We start from the raw sequence: 27,088 nt of genomic DNA, 5'->3' as shown, positions 1-27,088 counted from the left end.
CTAGCTCCATAAACCAGCAACCTAACTACCTCTTTATGGTTCGGCTCACACACAAACACATTCTAAAAGCATTTCAGCATAATTTGACCTCTACCCTATTCAGCTTGTGAGAGTCATAGAGTTAAGTCTACCTCTGCTCAAAGCCATAAACAGGATCACCCACAAAGAATCTTGTTCTCTTCTCTAAATATGTAATTATTCAATCAAAGCTAAAAAGATAACACCACTCCAACCCCATTCTGTAACTCAGTAGCGATTATAGAGCAAGCTCAGCAAGTTTGGTCTGCTCTGTCTTTGGTCTCTGCTAGTCTTTGTCTGACAAACAGCATCATCTAACTAAAGAAACTATCTAAATCCGGCACAATCTGGATTCAGGCCCAGAGATAAACACAAAACCGCTTTATTGGTACTGATATAGTTCAGCTTGCTCACAGCAATCAAATAAGCTGTAGCATGAAATCTGCACCACTTTAAAAGTTCTACAAAACAAAGTACATTCCAGTTATTCAAGAAGCATCAAATGAGACAAATCCATCCTCTGCTGGTCCTGTACATTAATTTCCATGAGCGCTTTGCTCCTTTTCTTAAATTGTTTAATAGTCTAGGCGTGGGTTATGCAAAATATAGAATATATTAACACAAGTTTTGTCACAAGAGTTTTGCTTTTTTACTTTTTAGACAAATTGAAGCTCATGTACAGATGAGCTTCTACCTAAACTGAGAAAAATAGCTTTTGCATGGCATAATTCATATGAAGGGTACTATCATCTTGAATAACCACATTCTCACCAGCAGACTACAACAGCAGTGTTAGATCATCGACAGTGTCAGACAAATCAAATAAATCACTTTTTTCAATGAAAAAGGACAAGCAAAGAAACTGTACTTCAAACTGATACTCCTTATTCTTAAGTAAAAAATTGCAAGCACATACTGCACTCCTACCATGTCACAAAAAGCACAGTTCTTTTATCATGACCTACAAAGACCAAGCAACAAGAACATCTGATGTTCTTTCGGACAACTATGTGAATTCCAAACTATACATTTTAATTCCTTTACGAAATATGGCTCTATTGGTGCCTTCAGATTTAACAAAAGGTTAAATTTAACAAAACATTAAATTCATAAACTCAGCATAAATCAAATCAGCTTTGAATCCTTTAGTCTTCCAACGTAGCCCTCAAGTAAACACATTAGCTCACTTATTTTTAAGGACCTTAAAATACATTGTGAATATTTAAGTAATAATAGTATTAGTTGTTGCACTACTGATAACTTTCGGGAGAAATACATGCCAGGAAGCACCTGCAAGTTTCTTTGTATCTTCCAAAATATCCAGCTGTACCCTATGAGTTAATTCAAAAATTTTAAATGCATTACAGGTTTACTGGAGAATGCACAGGATGCAATAACACAAAAGAATTTGCAAGCGAGGTGGAATTTGGTTCAGTTGTGTACATTATATGGTCTTAGGCATATTAAGAACAATATGATTTTTGTCTGGCAAGTTACAAACAAAAATGCGTAAGAATACAGACTATTCCACAGTAAACAAAAGTATTAAGGATGGCCTCAAAAATGTTCTTCTGAAGTACGAAAAATACACCAAATATCTTGTTTTGGCTTAATAGCTCATTTTTTCATTGCCTTAATCAATATAATCTTTGATTGCATTTTCCATGATGCAACATCACCTCATTTAGTGAAGGTGAAAATTTAGTCTGTTAGCAACAGTAAAATATATATAAGGAAATTACAGACTTTCAGAAACAGTTCATAAAACTTACTCAAAAAAATTAAACATTGATATAATCATGTAACTGCATTAACCTACCACACTTTTCCATAATGAAGCTGAAGAATTATCGTTTTTAAACTTCCAGTCAAATAGAGAATACTACTAAGAATAAAGTATATTTATGTCTCTTGCATTAAATTCAGTGTAATTATTCCAACTTTTCAGAAGTAATAATTTTAGGGATTGTATAATCCCTTTTTTTTCAATCTTCTGAAATTACTCAAAAATTTCTGATATTATTTTCTTAAACTTCGCTCTAAACTGTTTCCAAATCATCAGGAAAAAAATAATTGTATTATCATTCCAGAGTCTTGAAGCCAACCTAAGCAAAACGCACAAAATCCAGAATCAGCTCAGTGCCAGAAGGCCTAGCACAAACAAAATAGCCCTGAGGTCAGAGCAGCAATTTGTACAACTCTCCTGCTCCTACTGCTAATCCAGAAATACAGTATTTTCTTAAACCAACCAGTGACTTCAGTGATCAGGCACAGTACCTATACTAAACACATCTTGACTTTCATTGGGAGTAATTGACAGACAAAACCTAAACTATTTCTGATCCACATAAGGAGCCTTCCTCTACTGTTACACTACAAAATTAAAAAGACCTGCACATAGTTTACATGCCAGGCATGTATGAAGTGCATCAAAAAAGGGCAGCAAGGTGACAGATATCCCAAATTATTAATTCTATGTTATGAAAAAGGGTTCGTACTAGAGTGAAACTGTATTTTAAATTGCAATTTTAAAAAATTGTAAGATTTACCTGTAGAACAAGGCATCTGGAAATTGGGGTCATTGCTATCCAAAACAGGCAAACAGAACTGGGCACTTGCAGATCCTAGCATAGGATCCTTATCGCTGAGCATGTTCTTCAGCGAATCCTCTAAGACATTTTGACTTGCACTAAAATCCTCACAGACTTCATTCTCCAGGTTGGATTCTAGAAATAGGGCATCATCTAAGTGTTCAGTAGGAATTAAATGGTTAAATGTATCAACTATATCCATGAAGACTCCTGTGTGTCTTTCAGCCCTATAGAAAGACAAGAAAAATACCATAAGAAAATAAGCTACAAATTGTAAAATACCTAAGACACCAGCAAAGTTTTTGGCTGTTGTGTTTTATAAAGAATGCTTAAGGTATTTCAGAATTATAAAAAATAAATAAACTGCTTATGGCTTAGTATGGCCCACTGCATTACTAAAAATCAATTCCCTAATTATTTTTAAAAGAAATTCCATGCTAATCTCCTCTATCAGCATCAGAGTGCTGACATTTCTACAGGGTGTGTTTAACAAAGGTAACTAAACAACTCCCTTGTAAAATTTGTTTAAACCTTAATCAGCCCAAAGGGGTAGGACACCAGAGGAGGATATCAAGAACAAGTGAACCTGGAGATAGCAGCACTGTAAGCATGACTTTTTTAAATGTAAAAATGTGAGGTCAGCTTCCACTCACATCAGTGATCTCGAGATGGGAAGGTTCCAGAGCCTGCCATACTACTAATACGTACTACTGAGAACTATACTGCTGTTCAAAGAGCAACTACCAGGTACTTCATAGCAGGTTAGTATTTTTAAACAGCAAGGGTTTATTGCTATTATTTTTCACCAATACAATCAATAAAATTACAAAAATTTTATACAAAAAATCTGATCTCGATCAAGTACATGATAAATCTGAGCTGGCATCAAAAGGAGGAGCCTTCTGAACTTCAATTATGAAGAAGTTTAGGTGAACTTCTAGAAGTTTACCTAAGGAATTGTACACAAAGATGGCAGCTGCATTTTACAAGGAATTTCTTATTTTATTGATCTTCTTTGCAATGCAGCAGAAGCGCAACTACTGAAACAGAGACTTAACTAATAAGTATGTATAACTAAACAACAGAATGGAAAAAAGTCAGTAAAACACTTCTTTGGAGATTTTGCTTTAGCATATACTCAAAGAGGAGAAAGATAACTATAATAAATATGATCAGACAGCTACAGAAAATGGAGCAGTGCAGTACTGCCTGGCTTAATTTGGAATACAGGACAGTCTGAAAGGCCAGATTTTGGCACACAAAGCTATCAAAGCTTTTGGAAACAGCAAAAGGACACAAATACTTCTCTGCTCCTTCTTTCTTCATCCTCCTTCCACATGAGACCTTTTTTTTTTTTTTTAAGAATGAACACACTAATTAAAGGAAAATGAGAAGTGAGGATTGGAGTTTGCAGTGCTTGAATTACTTTCTGGCTATTCCAGCAACCTCCTAGTAAATAAATCCAGTACTTACTCATGCTTAATAGAACATTAAGTATGCTTCCTTAGACATGTTAATGGGGCATTTCTGTTTTAGCAGTCAACTGGGAATATCCTAGCAAAATGCATGTAAGGGCTCTACTACAATTTCAACCCTATCATTTATTTTATTTCACAAATTTACAAAAACTACCGGTTTAACACGGACAGTGTTTTATTTTGTTTGGGTGGGGTTTCTTAGGTTCTTTTTTTTGTTTGTGGGGCTTTGTTGGGTTTTGGGTTGTTGAGGTTTTATTTTCAAACATGCCAGTCTTCCTTCTCCCCTGGGGCAGCTCTGAAGAATGCGATGGTCAGGTATGGCACTGTGTCTCTGCAGAGCATGGTACCTTTCCAATTTCTACACAATAACCACAGCAAAGCAGTCTGATACACAAGGTCCTACTGACCAAGCAGCCAGCAAGAAAGAAAAGTGCATTTCATGCAAATCATGTGCAATTTAGTAAAGAGCTAATAGACTTCAGCAGCAAGTCATAATTTGAAAGCTCCCTCACCAAAAAAATGGACTGCTTTTATCAAGCAATGCAGTGCATCTACAAATACATCACACCAACTAGCACCTACAGCTGCCAACATTGCTTCTGAAGTTCCAAATCTGGCAACAAATGAAGAAACAAACTAATGAAATAAGTACTATGCTGCACTGTATAATTTGTTTTTATTATTATACCAAGTAGTTACAACAATCTGATACTACACAGGATAAACTACAAGTAAGAAAATAATTACAAATGCCCCAATACAGTACTTTAAAGCACCTTCTTGTAATGACAGGTGTTTTTTTTCATATTAGAATTACATAAGCACAACAGCCATTCAGAACACTAAAAGAATTGAGAAGTAATTGTCAAAGCAACTATATATGCAGTGGTGACAGATACCTTCAATGAGACCTAAGTAGCTAGTAGAGAAAATTCACGAAGAATTTTACTGAAAGCTTTATTTCTGGAGCATGAGCCTATGATCAAGTATAAGTTCTACCCAAATTTTGCAATAAAAAGTTGGAGGGCTTGCATACAAATATCAGTACCACAAAATCTAATCTTAAAGAACTTGTTCTACCATTTTTAAAATAGAAAGCTTATGCCAGCAAAACAAATCAAAATTTTGCTTTATCTAGTTCAAAAAAACACTCTGCAATTCTTTTCATAATTTGTACCCTACTAAGCTATTTAAAAAAAAAAAATGTTTCTAACCTTATTAGATTAACTATCATAAGAAGAGTAGAATCTGTGGGACTGAGGATGAAAGATAAACTTCTTTAGCTAGACAGTTCTTAGAAGCAGTTGCTGCAAGAAAAATGCCTTAACTGTATGAATTTTTACCAGTTTATTTTGCATTTGAAACTCTTTGAACATCAGGAAACATAGCCAGAGGTACAGGTAAAATCACAGTTAATATTTTCTTGCTCACTTATTTCCAAAGACAATCCTAACCCCTCAAAGGAAGAATGCATTACTCCACTGGAACACAGCTGTGTCCTCCACTTGAACCCTAGCAGCCAGCGCCTCGGCAAGGCTCCCAGCAGATGCGCACATACCAAGCACACTCCCATCGCACAGTAAGTCACAAGTCAGAAACAACAGAATATGAAAAGTATTATGCAGGCAGAGCCAGTGAAGAGTGCTCATAAATGAGGCAAAGCAGCAAGTCCCAGCCAGGCTCAGTGAAACTTCTCCCACCCACTGGCTCCTGGAGCATCAGGGCATACACTGAGACTGCTACAGCACAGCAACACACAGGAGGAGTCTGGGTAAAAGAAGAGCTCACCATCAAGGAAAGCTTGAACTATAGAGCATTCTCCTCAGTTCACTAAATGCTTTACTCTTACACTTTTGAAAATTATTTGTTTCTATTAGTCTCTCCACTGCAAAAACAGAAGCAACAATTACAGAACTAACATTGCAACAATTACACAGTAACTCACCGACTCACTGACTAACACGTGTCATTAAGTGATCCAACACTATAAACAACCCTGTTAGAAAGCACTACAGTCAAATAAGACTTCCAGAATTTCCCCCACGTTATGTTTACCATTAAATTTCTTCATGCTGTCAACATTCTTTCCTTTTAAGTCTGAGTCTTTCAGTTTAAAAAAAAATTCTTCCACTGCTGAATTATTAAGCCAGGTATATTTAATATTGCCTCAAATCCCAACAAATCTGGTATGAAATAAACACACTGTAGGATCTGCCACAGTAGATTTTTATCTTCTTCCCATTTACCATATTTTTATAACATCTTCAATAGTTCTACGTGACTTTCTAAAATTAAAAGGTAAATAGCCAGAATGATGACTTGCTAAGAAAAGAAACTGAGATCGCAAACAAGCATATTCTTCCAAACTAATCTCAGAAGGGAAGGAAGACTAGAAACTGGACAAGAGATGTTGTACATCTTTAAGCTGTTTCATGGCTTAGTTTGTCTATGAAAGAGGCAAAGAATTACTTCAGCTCCTGTTATATTATATCTGTTATATTCAGATCCTGTTATATTTTCTTCATCACAACAGAGAGAAATAATTTAGTGGAGATCTCCAATTGCACCCACGTGTTTCTACCATCTTATCTAAAATCTACCTCAGGCAGGGGCAACCACAATTTGCATTTACCACCAAGCATTTTTAGCTGTAAAACAGCTGTAAACTTCTGTAAAACAGAAGCTCCTATATGTTTAGTAATTGTCAATTAAAACATAAATCCGGTTTATAAAAGTCCTCAGCAGTTGGACTTCAAAAAAATGAAATATTTCTACAAAGAAATTTTACCAAAAAAGAATTGCCTGAACTGGGAACAAGGAGAGGCAAAAACCTGAGGGAACCTAACAAAGGAAAAAGAAAAAACCCCAACCTCACATTGCTTATTTAGGATGTTCAAAATCCTATATGGAGAATAGCCTATCTACTTTATTGAATAAGTGAGTCTGAAACTGCTGAAGATAGCATACCAATACTACAATTCCTTCCATTTCACTGAAGTACCTTTCTGAATAGTGTCTGTCGCTTCCAATTCACTGAATCTGTCTAGTGCTTTTAAAAGCTTTCGTACATCTAGTTACTGACCGGACTATTGCAATGCTCAAAATGCAAGACTTCTCTGGACCTTGTGCTTAGGCACACCATATGACCAACAGCAAGCACTAGTCATAACAACTGTAACAAACTCCATTAAAAAGATCCACATTATATTTATTTCTTGAAGTAGTAAACTCTGGTAGGGCAGTAAACAAAAGGAACAAGTTATTTGGATGACTATCACCTTAGATGTCAAAACAAATGGGAAAACCTGACTCAGCACTGTTACAGAAGAATCAGTAAGTAACAACAAAAACTTTTCATCAAAAGCAAGGATCTGCATCTTAATTGGCATGCAATTAAGGTAATAACACAAACAGCTTAAAAAATAAAAATCCCTTGCTCATGCTGTGTGGCAACTACTATATCCAAAAGCTGCCCCTCAAGGTATGAAATATACACCTTTATTCACTGGAGCTGTGAAGTCAGACCACCCCATGGGCTCACTGATACCTTGATACTTAAAACTCACCTACCAAACAGTGTTACCTCAAAGCCCTGATGCACGTTTCACTACCATCCTCCTCCTCCTCCTCCTTCTTCCTACACAAACTTTAAAGCTTAAGCTCTCAAGTACCTAATTGAAAATTAATGCTAAGTTGCCATATATCCATGCTGCCATGCTTTAAGCACTAAAAGCTGCATGCATCATGTTCATGGATGTTATAGCATCAAATGCCAAAACAGAGACCCATGCCTTCTGTACCAAGAGATTTCACCCAAGAGCGTTCACAGTCCAAACACATCACGGGATTAAAGAGAAAATCAGTATCAGACAGTGCATCAGAGGTAGCGTCAGTAAGAAGACATCAACTTGACAACTTTTGATGAGTTTACAAGTCTAATGCACTTTCTACTCTAGTTCATATTGGCTCAAATATCATCTGGGGCAGTCTTCAAGAATTAAACCAACTCACAAAATATTTTTGACAGAACAAGCAATGTGATTTACCAGCATATGAATGGCTATCTAGCCACAAAAATTGTTTGGAACTGTTAAAAGAAGATTTCAGTGCACTTTCTAAAAAAAAAAGGCAGATTCAACACTTGCATAGATTATGGTTTACTGAGCTTTAGCCTTTTAAGCATCATCAAATTTGACCTTCCTCATTCACTTAGCTCCCAAAAACCAGGACACTGGCAAAAAACCTGCCTAACAGGAACATGTACACAAACAGGTCTACTTGAATTATCAATACTGCTGTAAGGAGGGCCAGGTACTCGCTGACAAACTTATCCACCGCAACATCAACCCATTTAGGTATCTGTACACCACCTGTTCCCTTATGTAAAACTCCTGCTTATTATTTATTAATTTAACCCCTCATTTAAAATTTAAGATCCAGCTCTTAGTGGCATCAAAACAAAGCCTTACTGAAGATCGAAAAAGGAAAAATGCAAATCTGAGCATTTCATTAATTGTTAAGAAGCCCTTCTATACTATTTTTGTGTTTGTCTTCAGACAGCAACTGGCACAAACCCTTTGTTACTAAAATCTCAACACACATAATAAGTAATAATCACCTCTCAAAATCTATCTAGAATCTAAAGTTATGTGCTGCTCCCCTCAACAAGAGCAGACATTATTTGCTATAACGGCATTTAAGAGTAGGCAGCTCAAGGAAATTGCTTTATTAAAACTTTTCTATCCAAAATTCACCAGCCATAACTGGTATGTCAGCATGTACCTCAATGAAGAGATAGGAAAAGTAAATTTCAAACAAAGGATTTAATTAGAAGACAAAGAAATGCAGAAAGAATAGAGAAACCTTTTCTTAATCATACAATATCAAATTGTATCACTGAATATCATCTTAACAGTTATGTTTTGAACAGCATAACCTCTCACCCTCACTTTACAGTTCAAAGAGGCACACAGTGCTGCACTAAAACTTGTGTTATATCAACAAACATCTTCACAGTGTGAAATGTGGAGCATGTAAATGTGAAATGCAAAGTTTTTACATCGTGAAACATTAAGTACTGTTTTTCTTTACTGGACTGTCCCCCCAATGAATACTCCTGAATACCACAAAAATTAGGCATAATCAAAGATCATATATAATTTTATCAATCTCTCCATTGCTGTATATACCTTGGGAATTTGTAAGTTCACTATCAAGAGACATTTCACTGATAAGAAAAATATGAGAAGAGATTATATTTCCATAACTACTGCTATTCTCCTGAATTCTTCCACTCACAGGTTTCTCAATATTTGTTTCAAGTATTTTCAGCTGGAACATAGTATAAAATGCTAAACTGTGTAACAGGTTACACTGATTATTTGTCAGTCACAGAGAGAATATTTTCATTTGTAATACCTTTTGAATTTGTCAGTGTCTCTTCCATAATGATTCATTTGGAAACACCTATCAGAATTAGGGTTGGTTTGCTGGGATTTTTATTAGCAATAGTTAAATGCTTAATGGCTAAGCCTTGTGAATTTTTTATAGAAATATGTCATCCATGATGTAGCTATATCGACGCCACTAAGGAGGAAGTGATAAACTGTATTTTTCACTTTTTGTTTCTGTAGAATGAATTCTCGCACCCCAATGCAGTGAACTTTATCATTGCTACTTCATAGTATTACCTTTCAAAAATATGCCCTAACCATAAAAAAAGCTTCAATATAATATGGCTCTCCCTTTGAAGCTTGGATTTAACAATATTTAGGTTGACCAGGAAAAATTAATACAAAAACATTTAAATAACAACTAAAAAAATCATCAGCTCAACTCTTAGCACAACCTAAGTGGCAGAGGTAAGCCTTTTTAAGAGGGACGTTGCAGTTGCAGAAATACAATAGGTAAGAATTTTTAGAGTTTCTGCTTTCCTTAAAGCACCTTACCACTGTACTGAATTAGTTACTTATGTTGAACTAAATCTAGCCAATATGATTTGTAGTTAGGTGCCCTCTCAGTTTGCAAATGTAAAATGCACATAAAAACTGAATGACTGAGTAACAGGTAACAACAGCTGAAAAAAAAAAATGTAGGTGTTCAGAACTCTGTATTTATATGTATAATCTTTAAAGCCGAATATAGAAATTAAAAGCAGAAGCTACTTGTTACAGAAAAGAAGAAGAGTTTCACTGCAGGATGCACACTAAGTGTAAACACCAGTGGAATTATTCCAAGAAATATAAAAACCCACATTTTCAGGGGCTTCCTTACATTGTGTCCCCAAACCATAACATATTAGTTTATTAAGCAAAACAAACCATGAATTAGTGGTGTTAAACAGATGCCATGTGTTTACCATCCTTACGGTTAATACTAAAATATTTTCATTATTTAGCAACACTAGCATTAATTTTGATAAAAATAAGTGAACAAAAATTACATAATAAATTAACAGCTATGTAAAAGACACCACAACTACAATTTGCATGGGATAGCTCCTGTTGCCCCCCACTCCTGCCTTTCCTTACTCGTTTTTATGCTTCACTCTATAGGCCATTTTTACTAAATTAAACTATGCTCTTCATCCAAACTCTGCCCGCACGGCTCCAACAGGAATCCCATGTGCACACCATACAGGATCAACACTCAATCACGTGAAGACAGCTCTTCTAAAGCCTGAGTGTTCTTATTTGCATTCCAGTTGCAAGCAATAAACGCACTGTCTCGGAAAGAGCACCTCACCCCAGATTAGGATCTGGAAATACCACCAGGCCACTGAATCCCACAGCACTGCTGATGAACACATTTCCTCCCGCACTTCCTACAGTGGGTACTATACACAAGAGTCGAACACTTGAATTTTTGGTGATGCTAAGTTTAAGAGACGGAAGGAGGCGCCTGGACAGGTCAGACCAAGAGCAAAACCAGCATGATCTTAATTGGTAATTGTTTCCCTGGTTTATACGGGACAACAAGGCATCGGCGGCTCCAGGGGTGAGAAGAGACAAACACAGAAGAATCAAAACGTAGCAACGGCAGGGCAGGGAAGGCGGTGCGGGAGAGCGCTCAGCAGCAGCACGACTCGGGCCCGGAGCCCGCGGCAGGTCCCGCACGGACACGGGGCGGGAGCGGCCCGCAGGCAGCGAGGCCGGGGCCGGAGCGCCATGTCGGGTGGCCGGCCCGGGCCCGCAGCCTCCGCAAGAGCCGCGCCCGGGCAGAGCGGGGCGGCCGGGAGCAGCCCTGGGAGCGCCGGGGCCCGCGGCCGGACCGCAGGTGCCTGCGCACAGGAGCGCACAGCCCGCGCCGGACCCCGCGCTGGAAGCGGCCGCGTCCCGCCGGGCCGCCCCTCGCCACCCGGGCGGGCCTGGCCAATGCAGGCCGCGGCTCTGCCGCCGCAGGCCCGGCCCGGCCCTGCCCGGCCCGGAGAAGGCTGGGGGAGGCCGCGCAGCGCAGCGGGGTGCTCCACCTCCGCTCCTGCCCTCCCTGCCCGCCCCGGTGGCCGCCGCAGCCCGCAATAACTCACCCGCTCCGCCGCCCAGCGCTGCCCCGCGGCCGCGGGGGAAGGGACGCGGCGGCCGCGCCAAAGGGACGGAGGGCGGCGCGCGCAGCTCCGCGGGGGCGCGCGCGGGCTGCCCCCGCCCAGGTGGTCGCGCCCGGCTCGGCCCGGCCCGGTGGCGGCCGCGTGCCCGCTGCCCCGCCGGTGCGCGCCCCCGCGGCGTCCGGCGCGCCGGGCCCGGCCGCTCACGTGACGGCGCTGCTGGAGGGAAGGGACGGGGGCGGGAGGGGGCGCGCGCGCTGCGCAGGCGCCGGGCGGGAGGGGCCGGGGGCGCGGGGCGGGGCGGGGCGGAGCCCCGGGGGCTGCGGCGGCGGCCCCGGCACGGCCCGGCTCCCGTGAGGTGCCCTCCGCGGAACCGGCCCTCGGGGCTGAGCCGGGGTGTCCTGGGCACCCTCGCTGGAGTCGGGGGCCGCAGCACCGAGAGGTGCCTGGTGGCGGGCGCAGGCCCGGCCGTGCGCCTGACGGGCCTGGCTGGGCCCGCGGGAGGGGGGATGGAGGGCGGCCGGGAGGCTCCGCGGGTTTTTCCCGTAGGACCTTGGCTGAGGACACACAAGGTGTGACTGGTGCGTGTGTAATGATTTGGCTTTTTGTCTTCGGAGAGCAGCTGCCGCCCCCCTCCTCGGTGCAGCCCGCATTACACAACCTGCTTGTTAATCTGCGCTGTGCGGCGGCCGCCGCGGGCAGATTCCTGCAGCTCCGTGTGCCAGGCCCTTCGGTTCCCACATGTTGCACAGAAAAGTCTCCGCAGCAGGTCAGTCCTGGGCGGACATGTCTCAGGCTGCCTGGTGGTGCAGGCTCGTTTTCGCCTGCTCTTTTCCTGGTGGCAGTCTTCATGTGCACTGCAGGACCTGTGGCGCACGATCACACAAATCGCCACCTCAAGGGCTGTGTGCGTTTGTCGGGACATCAGAACGTGGAGTAATTTGATCGTGATGATAGCAAAGAGCAAGACTGTCTTTCCTAATCTGTGTTACTGCATTAGCTGAATGCAGCATTCGTTACGCTACTTTCAGTTCTGATGGCTGGAATAAAGTGCCGTGCAGGCTGGTTCTTTCATATATCAAGTTTCAACACCTCCAAAAGAGAAACTGATTTTTAATATTTCTAAAAATCAAATTTGGAATTACCTTATGTATTACTATATTAACGCTACCTTTACATATTCCTAGTATTTTGTAATGAAATACAAACATGATGTAAGGACAAAAACAAAATTGTATTTTCCTTTCGTTTCCTTTTTTTCAGTTGTTTTGAATCTTCGAGATTGTATTCTCTAGGGCTTTCTGTTGTGCCAAGAAGGCTGAAATACATTAAATGCTTCTCTTGCTACCATCACACTAGGAAAGAAAGCATTAAGCTGAAGGCATGGTAACACTGCAATATTTACCGGCACTACACAGAGTATTTGCAACAAAGCAGTTTTGAAGCAGAGCAGTTTTTAGCCTATTAAATTTTTTCTCCCTCCCCTTTCAAAGTTAACAGTTATGCACAGTATTGCAAGTTAGTTTTCTCCAGTTTTCTTCCTGTACTTTCCCAGTTCCAGAAGGTCTCTTTCCTTTCCAAAGCAATCATTTTTAAAGAAAAAACCCTGAATTCTTATGATGGCACAAAACAGAGCTACTGGGCTGCTTGCTCGAATTTTTTCGAAGGCTTTTTAGGCATGGAACTTTCAACAAGGTGCTAGCTCTCTGAAATATTGTTGATATTAAACAAAGAAATGAAATTACTTTCTGAAGCATTTGCATTGCACAAATTTTCCAGCATTCAGCTCTTCTGATTTCATTTCTTTTGACACAAGCAGCAGGGAAAGCATTGCTGGTAATCTGATCATTGTTTATTGTTCTATTCAGTTTTCTCTTTACACCATCAAAAGTCACATAACTCTAGTGGCCCATCTCAGTTTAACAGAGTATGTGACCACACTGTGCCACTCCCTTTATGTGATGAGCTTCACCATCCGTAGCACCTGTGTAGCAGAAAACAAAAGAGCCCCCAATAGCAAATTTCATAGGTATTACAGAGGTCTATGTATACAGGGACACACCAGGTGTACACCATCTGCTATTTTTCCTAGTAATATTTTTATCACGTAATCCTTTTATTCATGAGTTACTTGGTAGTAGTCCAGATCTTGCAAGTTGTTTCCATTGAATAGCACCTATTCGTTTTCAGTCTCCTAGTGTCCTGAGCACAAGGCACTTTCTTTGCTTAAAGTTCCAAGTCTATTTAGCCACAACTCCTCCCAAGAGGTTCATGAATTATATTCCTTATAGTCTTGCCATATTTTTTGTTCTAAATGCAATTTTTGAAAACATGCTCTATGCAGTCAGATTATGATCACACCGGTCTTAAACTTGTCTTGCTTTTGAGTGTTAATTACTAGTTCTTTGGTTGTCAAAATGTGGAAAGGAGATAGATTACTCCATATGCTTATCTGGATAAAGAATGTATTGGGTATGGTGGTGGACAAACAGGTTTTCTTCCCTGCTGTACGGCAGTATTTGCTATGGTCAAAAAGCTACAAGATACTTTATTTAAATTATTTTAAAACCCAAGTGCTGCATTTATTTTTTAAATTGTGTGACCTAAATGTCATACAAAGCAGAGTTAGATTTCTGAAATAATTGAAGTGTATGTACTACAGCACCAGTTGCATTTATCTGCTGAATTTACAATATTGAACAAGCTCATTTTTTTCTGATGACTATTTTCTGAAATAGTCAGAAATACTAACTTCATTGGCACCCCCTAAAAATTAGATAACTGCTTTTCATAGCACACTTGCCACGATTTTTCCCCAGATGAACAGCAGACCCTGCTCACAATACCTGGGACTTGCCATTTTCTCTAGTTCAGGAGGCTCCATAATTAGCTCGTTTGAAGTCTATTGTAAGTTATTGTGAATTATATCTTTAGCAGAATTTAAAACTGTTAATTCCTCAGATCTTTTCTATTTCATGTGTAATAAGATTTGATTTTTTCAAATGCAGAACAATAACATCCAATAATCTAAAATTTTCTATCTCATAATGGAAATCCACATATTTTAATTAAGAATATATGATTTGACATTTTTTTCCCTTTAATTTCCCACGTCCTCCTTGCTTTAGTTAGTACAGGAACAGTAACATGTGCCCCCTTACCCACTTTTCACCAGATTTATGACATGATCATTCTCTTTCCCCACAAAAAGACTCATTAGCAGCTGCTGGTTGTTGGATCAAACAGAAGTTACATGTCCTTCTCTAGAAAGCAGCAGAAAAACATTCAGCAGTTGACAGGTGAAAGGGACTGAGGCTTTTTGAATTAACCATACAGCTAGGTGGACAAAGGCAAGGTTCTGAAGACAAAAGATGTTTAGCCATTGATTTTATGACTAAAGGTAGATTTTTGTAGAGAGGTAAAAAGTGTAGAGGCTACAAGCTATTAAGAATTACCCAATGGATTACACAGATTTAGGACTAAAAAAAGATATTTTATCCCAGAAAGTTAGACAGAGTTGCAGTTATATGCAGAAATTGGCGTAAAACGGAAAAAAAATGCTTGAATGAAGTTTTTTAGTGCTAGAGGAAAACAAACTTTGATAACCAGCACAAAATATGACACTGAGACTTGGATCCCAAAACAATTAGGGCAGTTGTCTATGGAACTGCTGCTGGTTACGATTTCTCTGAATATCTGAGATTTCACTCCAGTACTATTTAACATTAATTTTTATATTCTGTGAAGGCAATCATATGGTAGTCTGTGTCCAGTTACCCAGTACATGAAAATACTGACAAATTGGAATGAACCCTGGTGGAGGGTCACTGAGATTATTAGAGGCTTGGAGTATGAACTGTGTTCTGCTTCTTCACACTTGTGATGAGATTGAGGAGGGAAATTTCCTCTGTCTCACTTACCTAGCAGATGAATACAGAGAGGAAGAGACAAGAGTATCTTAGAGGTCACCGTGAAAAAATGGGAAATTGTATCTGTGAAGATTCTGAATAGTTCCCAATGGAAGAGTTTTCACCTGGGAGGCAGATACTGGGAAGGAGCTGTTATCTCTGTCCTTGAACATATTAAAAACTTAACTAGATAGGCTCCTAAATAATCTGATTTAATTGTGAAGTTATCCCCGCTTTGAACATGGTGTTGGACTAGATCACCTTCTAATGTTTTATCCAATCTAAATTACTCTATATGTTAAATGGCACAATTAAGGGATTTCCTACAAAAATATTCTAATGCCAATAATATATGATATATTATAAATATATGTGTATATACATATGTATATATATATACACATATATATATACACACATATATGATTCCTAATACCCAGTAATATATGATAATTTTCTCAAATTCCCTTCCTGGACTTCGCTCAGAACCTTTTCCAAGGCAAAGGGCTTGCCATGTAATAGAACTTATTGAGACCCAACTTCAAAGTAGCATAAATACTCTGGTAGTGCTGAAAGGCAATTGAGACAGGAATGTAAAAATCAAGTGCTGTTGAACAGTAATTAATTTTTTTCCAGTGAAGAAAACCAGGTAGCAATTAAGGAAGTCCAGAAAGGAGTTTTGACGAGAAGTAGACAAGTGAAATAGAAATGATCAAGAATTTGTCAGGGAAAACAAGAACAAAAAAGAAAGTCAAGAACTTGGGAGGTAGACTCTCAATGTGTGAAATAAACCTTATGCAGCAAAGGGCTAACTCAAGATCAGGCAACTGAATGAAGTCTTAGAAGTAAAAAAGGTTGTGATGTAACAAAAATATGGAGAAATTTGCATGCTCTCCATCAAAGGATAACCTCATTAACAACACAAACTGATTGGATATTATAAAATTGTCTCACTGATTAGATTAAAATGGGAAACAGCCAGTGTCTGCCTAGGAAAAAAGTCAGCCCATTAGCAAAATTCTGTCTGAATAAAGACATAGTGCAGAAACACTCCTTGTAGGGTGGCCTGATGTAGCATCTGAGATCATCAGGGGTATATAGCTCCTGCCAGGTACCCATCCTCCATAGCATCCTACAAAGAACTCCCAGTTAGAAGGCAGGAAGAAGTAAGAATCCTGCTATACAAAACCATGGAGAGTAAGGTAGCCCATGCCTGGGATAGACAGGGGATGCATTACTGTGGAAAACCTTGTATATCAAGTGTAAAGGGATGAGTGTACTTGCAGTATAAGGGAACACCATGGTTTTGCACATCTGCTATGTCCCTCTTTATATGCTTTTACTATGATGAACTGAAAGTTGTCATAGAGTTGAATTGAAATTTTAAAGGCAAGTTCAGGATTTGCATGCCCTACCTAAAGATACACTGATTTACTAGGGAATTGAAGAAGACGAACTAAGATATGTGTAGCTTCCTACAAGCAATGTGGAAGTGCATGACAATGCTGAGTGGCACTTCCCTGTTCAGATCCTATTGTAACAATGTTCCTATGAATGGGGAAGAAGAGTTCTTAAACCACAACTCTCCTTCCTCCAAATTCCAAATGTATCTGTCTTCCTCAGAACAAGCATCAGTGAAACTAGATGATAAAGCATGTGCAAATTTTTAAGAAGGATTGGAATTAACTACTGCTGTTTTTCCACCAATAAAGTGAGATTAAGACTCCAGCCCACTAGAAAATACCCATTCCATACATTTAGGTTTTGTTACAGACACAGGTTACATGTAGTATTGAGACTGATAGTCTTCTACTATATGAGTATTTCTGTCTTGAGCATTCCTAGGTATTTAAACACTGAGATCTGATTTTTCCTCAGCTACACTTCTAAGAATTCTCATTTGAATCAGTAATTGAAGCAGGCAACTTGATCTTCTGGCACTGTCCCTATCGTTTCTTGTCACACCACTATTTAAACACTATTACCTCACAAAGAGGCTTTCTACCGATAAGGAACTTGTGTTGCTATTGAGATAATTATCAATGCTTTAGGACAGTAAGTATCAAAATTAACAGCAATCATGCAGACAACCATCAAGACAAAAATAATGTCACTGGCTGTGTTTACATGTAGCAGAAACCTGCATCAATAAGAAAAAATCAGGTTATAATTGTCAATGGTTATTACACATTAAGGGCAGGGTATGTGGAAAGAAATACTTTGACACTTTGAACAATTACTAACTTAAAGAAGTTAGGTGAAATTTATTTAATATATCTGTAGATATCAATATTGCAAACTGAATTTGCCATCCCTTGCTCCTATTACAGAATACACTCTCATCTTTACGGAGTTCTTCATCTAACCTATTTTAGGTATCTCTTAGCATAGGAGATCTGAGACATATGCCTAAGTGCAAAATTCCTTTCACTAAGAAATCTGTATTTCTTCAGTTAAATCCGTCCCAACTATTAATAAATCCCACCAAATTTCAGCCTGATTTCAGGAGCTGAATTCAACTTGTAAAGTATAACTGATTTCCCCCCGCACCACCTCCCCCCCTCAGTGGGATTACACCAATACATACAAAAAGATAATAGTAATCTTCTTGGAACAATATTATCTCTGGTTTGATAATTTTCCCAAAACTGACAGAAAATACTAGCTTGTTAATGACACAGCAAAATCCTAGCAAATCTAATATGCTGTTTTGAGTACTCTCAGTTATTATCTAAATCATGTTGCATACATTAAAAAAAAAAAAATGAAAAAAAAAATTAATGCTGCAGTCGAGCACTCCAGATGCTTGAAAACAATTAGGGTAAGTTCATCTATGAACCCTCAGTCTGGTCCTGTCAAATACATTTATTTAATTACAGAATATTTTTACCCCCATCTCATTTGTAAGGATATACGATACTCACATAAATGAGCAGTACTTTACTACTTTTCTTACTGCCAAAGATCTTAAGTCTAACCTTGGATTCATCCTCAATACCAAATTACACATTTTCTCATTGTTTCTTCTACAATAATGCAGATGGGTCTGATTACTTCTGAAATTACTGCTTATCTTCAGAACAACCCCACTAATATAAGGACTGGAATGGATTTTTATACATCAAGAACCAAAGACAGGGAGATTAGAAGTATTAATTAGTTTTGAGTAGTCTGAAGTGGTTCAGGACTGCTCAGAAACAAAGTTCTACATAATTTCATACATATTTAAGTACAGTATTTACAGACTTAAGTTGAAACTGACTTAGCACTTTTGAGACCCAGATTCAAGAAAATCACATTCAGTTTTATAACCAATTTTGGATTATCAGTAACAAAGTGCCTTGCTTGACTACCTTTCCTCCAGATTTTTAAGGGACCGCATGACAGAATAATATAGAATTCATCAGTTCTCTGCTGCACTAATTGTAAACTCTCACCTCATTTCCCATGAACCTTTCTGCTACATGCCAAGGAATCCTGTAAATACTACCAGATTTACAAGCCACATTACATAAGCCATTAAGTCCACAGCACAAACCAGTCTAGCAGCTGATAGAAATGTACTACAACATACCTCTTGAGGAGGCAAAGCAGTTACACACTCATTCTAAGCATCCAAAATTAAATGTTACATTAAAGCCTGTCTTGCATGCCAGGTTTTAGCCTTAAGATACAGTAATTCCATTTAAGCATTTCTTCACTTTAATTTGTAAATATGTAAATATATATATACACATCACATGGAATTTCATTCAACTTATTTTATATAGTTCCATCTGCTATCTTATCCTCAAAATTTAAGTATTGTTGAAAACTACCAGAATTGTTACAAGACAAAAAGATTTTCTGTTCCTTAGAGTCATGCCTAAACAGGGAAGTTCAGAAGCTGACTTTTGGCTTTCAACAGACATATGCTACTGTAAATTTTTCTTCACTTACTGAAATCAACTGAAGTCAAGCCCAGTCTCAAGTTTAAAGTTCAATGAACTAAACTTCCATTACTAACATGTTAGAGCTCTGAACTGAAACACAACCCTCCTTACCCATGATGAATTCTGTAAAGACAGAGCAAAATCTGATCTATGTAGAGAAATTGCATTAATAATTTTAAGTAAAAAAATTCCAGGCATTTTCCTTGTAGTTGTTTTATAGACTTCTAATTTCATGGGTGATCAAATCAGTTTTTTTAACTTGGATACTAATCTGTGTTAAACAGTATTTACATCAATCAGTCCAGCTTGATGATGATTTACAGAATTTGTGAAGAATTTGTCTTTGCCATTGTTCCTGTAATCTAGTCCATCTTGACAACAGAAAAATTGATGACCTTGGATGTAATTTCATAAGAGCTCATTTCTTCAGTCAAGTGAAGCTGTATTCCATTAAACAAAACACTTTTTAAACCACATTCAGCTTCCAAAGGAAAGATGATCCAAAGTTTATTTTACTACTTCAAAAATTGTGCTATATTAGGCATTCTTAAATTATACAGTGCTCTTTATAATGAGGCTGTAACTTCTCCAAAAGCAATCCTTCAGAAATCTCATTGACTGATACTACGACCCCACCTCACTGTTTAGAAAGATACATGTATTAACCAAAGTTTAAATCTAAGCAGATATGAGCATGGATCACCTCAGCTGGCTACTAAGAGCACCTTCCAGTTCTCATCAGCAACTCACCACTCTGGAAACTCACATACAGGTCTTTGCTCACACAATTTTTGGAATATCTTGTTTGTACATAGCTTCAGTCTTGACAATGAAGGACTCTATCATACTATTTTTACCTGAATTCTAACTGATGTAAGTGTTCTCCAAGCTTTACTGCTGCATATCCTCTTCTGCTTTACTGGAAAAACATCTTCAAGGACACCAGGTAACCTGTTTTAGTACTGGGGACAGCAAGTCACAAGGAATCTACATGACAATATACTGTACTTTCTACCATTATTTTTGTCCACATTTACTTATGAGTAAAACAAACAGGAAACATTGCAGCAAAGGGGACATTCAGGCCCAGATTTTAAAAAATAATAACCAAAAAGAAAAGAAAACAGATGCCTGACTAGATTCTGAATTTAGGCACCTCAAGATTGCTGACAAAGTACACAAAAATAAGTGAAAGTGATGAGGACTTCAACAAACTTCGTAAGTGCATTTCAGTATTTATTTAGATGTTTTAAGCTCTCGCACTAGATTTTACAAGCTGGTGAACACTGGCAAAAGTATTTCTCCCACAGAACTATAACCACACATTCCCAAGACAGTATAAATATATGGTTGAACTAACATTAATACACATCACCATTTTATCAATTACATAATAAAACAAATTATCAAGTATCCAAATATTAAGTTACGCAGCTTGAAAGGCATACAAAATATTACAGAGGTCTGCCCAAGTCACAGCAGAAACTCAAAGAGGAAAAACGAAAAGAAAAGAAAAAGATCACACTTTCAACAAAGCAATAGTTGGTAAACAACTCTCAATAGGTACAGTAAAAGAAAACTACAAGATTTTTCAGAAATTTTCTGATTAAGAATTTTTAGCTACAATAACAAAGCGTTTCTACGTTTTAAAAAAATATTTACTAAAGTAAAGGGCATATTCTATACTTCCTGCACAAGACAAAGGCAACATTTTACTAGAAATATTAAATAGCCCCTCCCAACCTTTTCAGGCCCTCTGTTAAGTTGCACATGAAGTGCCAACATTAATTTTACTGTAAGGCTTTTTGTCTGGAGACATTAAAGACTTGTGTGCTTCTGTACAATTTAAAAGATCTTCTACATGAATAACCAGAGTAATGACTTGTAATATGGAGAGGTTCAGGTAACAGAAAAGTACAGATGCAGGGGTAAAAAGTTACTGTAATTCATAGTATTAAAAAGACAAGTCTGTGCAAATCCTGATAATTCTAGTGCGATTGTGGGAGACAAAACATACAGTGAGCAGGCAAGACTACTTTAGAGGCCATATTCTTCAATATTGAAATGACTGTAGAAAAAAAGATAGTAAGGTCCAGATAAGCTGGTAGTTCTCACATCATCAGAACTATGCTCATTTTAAGGAAAAACATATAGCTGATATGCTGGGTATTTTGGCACCTAATCTCTCTACAGATTGATTTATTTTAGTACCCCAATTTTTAGTAGTTGAAACTAGGTCAGTAAGACTCAATGGCATGATTAAAGGATATTCGATCTGATAATTAATGAACAAGGAGACAGCTCAGAAACAGGGTACAGCAAAAACATTTACTGGGTCTCCAAATAGACAGATATTTATCTAAACATAGAAGTTGCATTTCTACTGAGCCTTTAGCCTAATAAATACTCCTAAGGAAGCTTCCTTTACTACTAAAAAATACCAGACTGATGTCTTTGGCATGCAGTCTGCTGAATTCTAGTTTCCATCCTTTATTCCCGAAGAAGTACTATAGGCTGTTGAGCTTTACTGAATACAACAATTATTTCGGTGACCATTGGAGTCTTTAAAGCGCAGACGCATCTTGGGGCGGTATTTCTCCAAGTACAGAAGTTGCTTGCTGTTGAAAGCTCCACGCCGCTTCCTAGATGGAAAAAAACAGATTTGAAACATTAATCTACTGCCCAGTGAAATAATATCACCAACCAGAGAAAAATATTTTTAGGTCACTTAAAGAAGTCACCTTCAATTCAAGGCTGTAACCAAAGTAAGGATAAGTGGAAGCTAAGTGCCAGGAAAGAGGGTGGTAGCTTCCTTTCACAAATACCTCACTGGACTACATGCTCAAAGGAATACATAGCATTTTAGACAGTGTTCTAGCCTATGATAAGCAAAAGCCAGAGATTTTACATTAGGATCTTTAGAAGAAATTTCAAAATAAAGCTATAGGGCACATACAAGATGGTCTTCTTGAGAGCTGAAGTTATTCATTCTCTTAAAATAATTATGAAGAATATGACAATAGTAAAAAGTACATAAACATTTAAAGTCCCCAAAATAAGATGCTGAAAAGAAATTGAGCTTTCTTTGTTTTCTCAAACAGTATGTATACGAAAGAAACTGACTGTTTGGAGTATGTACTGGCTTCCTATTCCTCATTTCATATAAAACCAGTACAAGCTGAATTTAATTCTTCAAAGGCCTGGCAATTATGCAAGAAGTATTTTGCTATTGTTTATAATGGATGCAGCTTCTTTTAAATGTAGCTGAAACCTGAGAAATTAAAACATTAAAACTAAAACTGTTCTCATCCAATTTACATACACTAATTAAAAAAATCCAAGGAAATATTTGTCTTCAGTAGACCACCAAAAAAGACAAAGGTATTCTGCATTTCATATGTAAAATAAAGAGAACTCTGCAAATCTAACTGAAAGTTAGGGCATCAAGGACAAGAATAACATTCAGAATTTCCTTCAGTGCCCAAGGATGTATCCACATACTGAATCTTGGGAACAGCTATATGTTAGTGTTACACTTACTGTCTTATGAACTGCACTGCATCTTCGTACTTCATTCCACATTCTATCAGTGCAAGAGCAACTAAGACTGGAGCTCTGGTTCAATAAAAAAAATTTTTTAGTTTAGCTTTTGTCAAAGTACATTCAGAAAAACAATTTATTTTGTTTTTTGCATCTATGATGTTTCTTCACTGGGAAAGCAGAAAAGGCAGAAGGCATTTCTACATTCACTGAGACATAATATCACCTGGTTTTGAGTTAGCCATTCTCATTAAATAGGGGCTTAAATTAACTCTGGTCAACCTTAGCTTCATTCATCTGACTTAAAGTACAGGAAAGGGCAACAAAACTAAAACTGCAAGTAATCTTTAACCATTTGTTTCAAATCAATTGATTCTGAGGAAGAGTTGCACATAGGTTTTTATTCTCCAAAATGAATCATCATTAGAAGCAGTCAGGATGTCAAAGCAGAAGTCAGAAGAGGGGTTGAGTTCAGTAAGAACTGACAAATCTTAGAACTAGCGTCACAAGTTTCAGGAACAGATGTAATCCACAGGCTTCTGCACTCCCCTGAGGATTTCCTTGTTTGCATGGTGTTCCTCCTCTGACAGAATCAATTATTCAATTACAAAAGCTTGACTTAAATCAAACTCAAATACATTAGCAATTTATGACTCTAAAAAAAAAAAAAAAATCAACAAAAAACCCAAACCAAAAACACAAAACAAAAAAAACCAAACCCCACAAGACAAAACCTCATGCCACACACTAGCAATAGACTTGTGCATAGAGTAATAACTTTAAGTGGTTTCATATGTTTAGGGATTTAAAAGAAAATTTACATGACAGAAAGCTAGGACCATGTTTTCAACTAATTAACTGCCCTGTTTTGAGGAAAACCAACCAGTATCATTCTAAGCAGCAGAAAAGGACTTGTTTTGGTAACATTCATCACTACAGTGAATTTTGTTATGTGTGAAGCCATAATACACTGGATAAGCCAGGCTTATGGACAATAAGACCAAAAACACCCAGTTTATATTGGACATGCTGAAATCCATGGCTAGAATATAGCAACTCCTTTTTGAACAGATCTAGTTCCCAGGTAGTCTAGAACAGCAGAAAAACCATTAGTATCTTACAACTGTTGGGACTCTATTCAAGATAGTGGCAGCAGACAGAAGGAACAGGACTAAGAGGAGAATATTTAGCATTAGTCCTAAAAATTTTCATGTAGCTTAGAAATGAGACAAACAATTTTGGAACTTTAGAAAACACTTTTCGTCACCAAGATAGATGGTGGATGAAAGCTGGTTTTGATGTACCAGAATCACCCACTTGTTTGCAGTTAATGGTTACAATGCCCTTGGTTCAAGGAGACTGGCAATACTCCTGACATGGAGAGAAAGCAAGCAAGTCACAAAACCCCAAATCCATTAGGGAAAAACAGACAAAAAAATATCAATGGGGCATTCGTCAATATACTCAGTACAAGAATGCACTTGTTCACTTAATTTTCTAGACTTTGTGAGAGCTGTGACCAAAGCATCATCTCTTGAGCTAAAAGTCTTTAATAAATACATACAACAGTTTCCTGCCATGTTAACTACTTTTAAGTGTGAAGTCACTCTAATACTGGATACATGACTATTTTACATTTGCCTCAAATAAACTTTTGCACTAGATCTTAAAAGTCTGACCAGAGATGACTGTTCAACAAATCTTTACAATTTCACCCACCTTCCAAGACCAGCAACACAGTGTACAGCAATACAACAACCAGGCTCTTCACGAAATTTAACTTTAAGGAGGTTTAGCCAATCATCAACAATCTGGTTGGATGGTGGAGCACCGTCATCAAAGGGCCAGTCCTAGAACACAGAATGACAAACACAAAAACAGAATTCTTGTAAGCTGTATGCATAGACAAAAAAATGGACAAAGAGCTGACAGCTGAGGAAACCACCCAAATCTATAATTTTCTAGTAGTCTAACTATAGCAATATTATAAACACATTCCTCTCTATCAATTTTCATTGATCACATGATTTAGCTCAAAACTGAACTTTTTTCCTGACAAGAAAAGGTATCTTCACATCTTTTTCCTCTACCAGTTGCTGGAATACACTCAAAGTTAATAAGGTGGTGTGAAAAAATCTTGATTTGGGGGAAGGGGGTAGAGTGACAAGGGATAGGCGTTGGTTTTGAACTCCACTTCTAAACTACTTACCAAGACCTGAATGCCTTCTTTTTCCACCGGAGCAGTGTCATAAGTAGCTTCACACACTCTTACCACTGTGGTAACACCGTATTTCTTAAGTTCCTACAGAGTGGAAAAAAAGAAAAAGAAATGCTGTAAGAATAAACTAGCTTCACTTACCATTTAATTTTCTTGATAAACTAACTTAGTAACTCATTCCAAAATTTTCAATAGCAAAATCATGCAAATGCTTGCCATCCTGCAAAGACACAGAAAACTGAAATGACTAAAAGCTTGTGTGCTAACACCAGATACTTTAGGCTTTTCTGAAAGCATCATCTTATGTGCAGACTAAGTTTCTTTATGTTGGATCAGGCTTTTTGCTTTTAAAATCAGATCCTGATAAATATTGATTAATCAAGTAGTCCATCTCCAAAAGATCATTCATTTTAAAGGAAGAGGAAGCTTCCTGATTTGCAAAGCTACATACTTCACTAAAAGCATTCTGAGCAAAGTTCAAATCTTCTCCCTCTCTCTCTCTGCTTAAACCAACAAGTTTATTAGACCATTTACACTTAAGAATTACAAGCACAGAACAATAAATTATTCCAGTTCTGAGCTGTCAAAGTTTAGCTTTTCACTTTGCTATTACCCTCAATTAAAGCAATCCCTCTTCATTATCCCTGCAGCAAATATCACTCACACTGCAACTGTCACAGTAACAACTGAAGCATAGCCTAAGCATACCCGAGCTACTTGTGAGTATAAAGGCAAGCAAATGTTCTCCCAGCCTGTTTCCTGTAAATAATCCTGCACCAAATGCAGAACTGAGCTGTAATACACCTAAAACCTTGCTAAGAAGGGGCTTAGCAAACTCGGACCTTCCCACGAAGCAGTTCCGCAAGGAACTTAATTAGCATACACACACACTGTATACAACCATGCACTTTATAGTTCCAACATGCTAAATATGTGGTTTAGATGATCAATTCAGTACTAGAAATATATTCCATGCCACTGGCTTTAGTCAGTAGCAAGTACTAAAACACTTAAGGTAGCTTCAGTAGCTCTGGGTGCAGAGTAAGCCTACCACCACAAATTTCACTCAAGTAGATGCTATGACACAGAGGATCCTCCTGAACTACACCAAAACGAGGATCTACTAATAGTAAAAGAAGCTAGGCAGTGAAAGCTTATTGCAATCATGTTACTAGTTACTAGGGTTCTGACCCACAACATGTATCACTATGCAGGAAGTGCAATGAAATGTTACACCACTTCAGCCCAATCTGAATGTGAGCTCCTACCACCAAGAGATGTTTGTATTGTTCTACACATAACTCCACTAGATAATTCCTGTTTTCAGACCTAAACAATGTACTTAATGTACCATGCACTAGACAGTATAATTATTACTTCACTCTCAGAATTACATTTGTGAAGGCCAAAGTATATGTGATTTGTCTGCAGATTTGTCTGCTGATCTTCAAAGCACAGTACAAGTATTTCAAAACAAAAAAAAAAAAAATCAATATACAGTCTCAGTACCTCCTCATATGGCTTTTACAGCAGTTATCAGCTAGTAAAGGAAACTATAAATATAGCATGCTGTTCAGGGATTTAAAAAAACACATCAGTAAGAATTCTGTACTGGCCTTACCTCTATAAATTTGTTTAAGGTTGCATTGGTTGGATTATGTGTGATCAGGAATCTCATGTTCTTGTAGGTGATTTCCACAGGAGCTGGGCGGTTCATTCGGGCCATATTGATTTAGTTAAACATGCAACAAGATTATGAAAGGATTAAAAAAAATTCTAATACAGAAGTGATGTAGAGAAACTGAAGTCTACTTCACTATACTCCACGTGAAATTCTCAGTGCTTGGAAGTATGAAGTTGGGA

General features: G+C 38.0%; 2 protein-coding genes across 6 annotated transcripts in view; both read right to left on the bottom strand.

Moving 5' to 3' along the window:
• Nucleotides 1-27,088, bottom strand: part of PHF3 (PHD finger protein 3) — a 193,818-nt gene that overhangs the window by 35,417 nt on the left and 131,313 nt on the right. For 2 of the 5 annotated variants that reach the window (XM_056488610.1, XM_056488608.1), the window contains exon 1: nt 11,613-11,790. The exons of 1 other annotated variant lie outside the window; for it this stretch is intronic. Coding sequence is in view for 1 of the 4 variants with exons in the window: in XM_056488607.1 (XP_056344582.1) it covers nt 2,568-2,811 (244 nt within the window). In the remaining 3 variants the exon portion in view is untranslated. Of the gene's footprint in view, nt 1-2,567; nt 2,837-11,612; nt 11,792-27,088 lie in introns of those variants that run through there. 2 more of the 5 variants (XM_056488607.1, XM_056488609.1) reach the window with 2 other exon arrangements.
• PTP4A1 (protein tyrosine phosphatase 4A1) lies at nt 20,687-26,951 on the bottom strand. The gene is made up of 5 exons (XM_056488616.1): nt 26,847-26,951; nt 25,217-25,309; nt 24,727-24,857; nt 23,008-23,082; nt 20,687-22,109 (listed from the first exon to the last, which is right to left on the bottom strand). The coding sequence occupies exons 1-5, from the start codon at nt 26,949-26,951 to the stop codon at nt 21,992-21,994; spliced, it is 522 nt and encodes a 173-aa protein (XP_056344591.1). The 3' UTR covers nt 20,687-21,991.

Source organism: Oenanthe melanoleuca, chromosome 3 (assembly GCF_029582105.1).
Source record: "Oenanthe melanoleuca isolate GR-GAL-2019-014 chromosome 3, OMel1.0, whole genome shotgun sequence".
Classification (NCBI taxonomy): Eukaryota; Metazoa; Chordata; class Aves; order Passeriformes; family Muscicapidae; genus Oenanthe; species Oenanthe melanoleuca.
The sequence above is the reverse complement of the archived record's forward strand: the minus strand, read 5'-3'. Positions and strand labels throughout refer to the sequence as shown.

Bases quoted from the DNA above. Each gene is read 5' to 3' on its own strand.
- PTP4A1 (XM_056488616.1), bottom strand. From the start codon at position 26,951: ATGGCCCGAATGAACCGCCCAGCTCCTGTGGAAATCACCTACAAGAAC. The intron at 24,858-25,216 runs GTAAGTAGTTTA...TCTGTGTTCTAG, and splicing joins AAGAAGGCATTCAGGTCTTG to GACTGGCCCTTTGATGACGG. The intron at 22,110-23,007 runs GTAAGTGTAACA...TTTTCCATCTAG, and splicing joins GCAGTGCAGTTCATAAGACA to GAAGCGGCGTGGAGCTTTCA.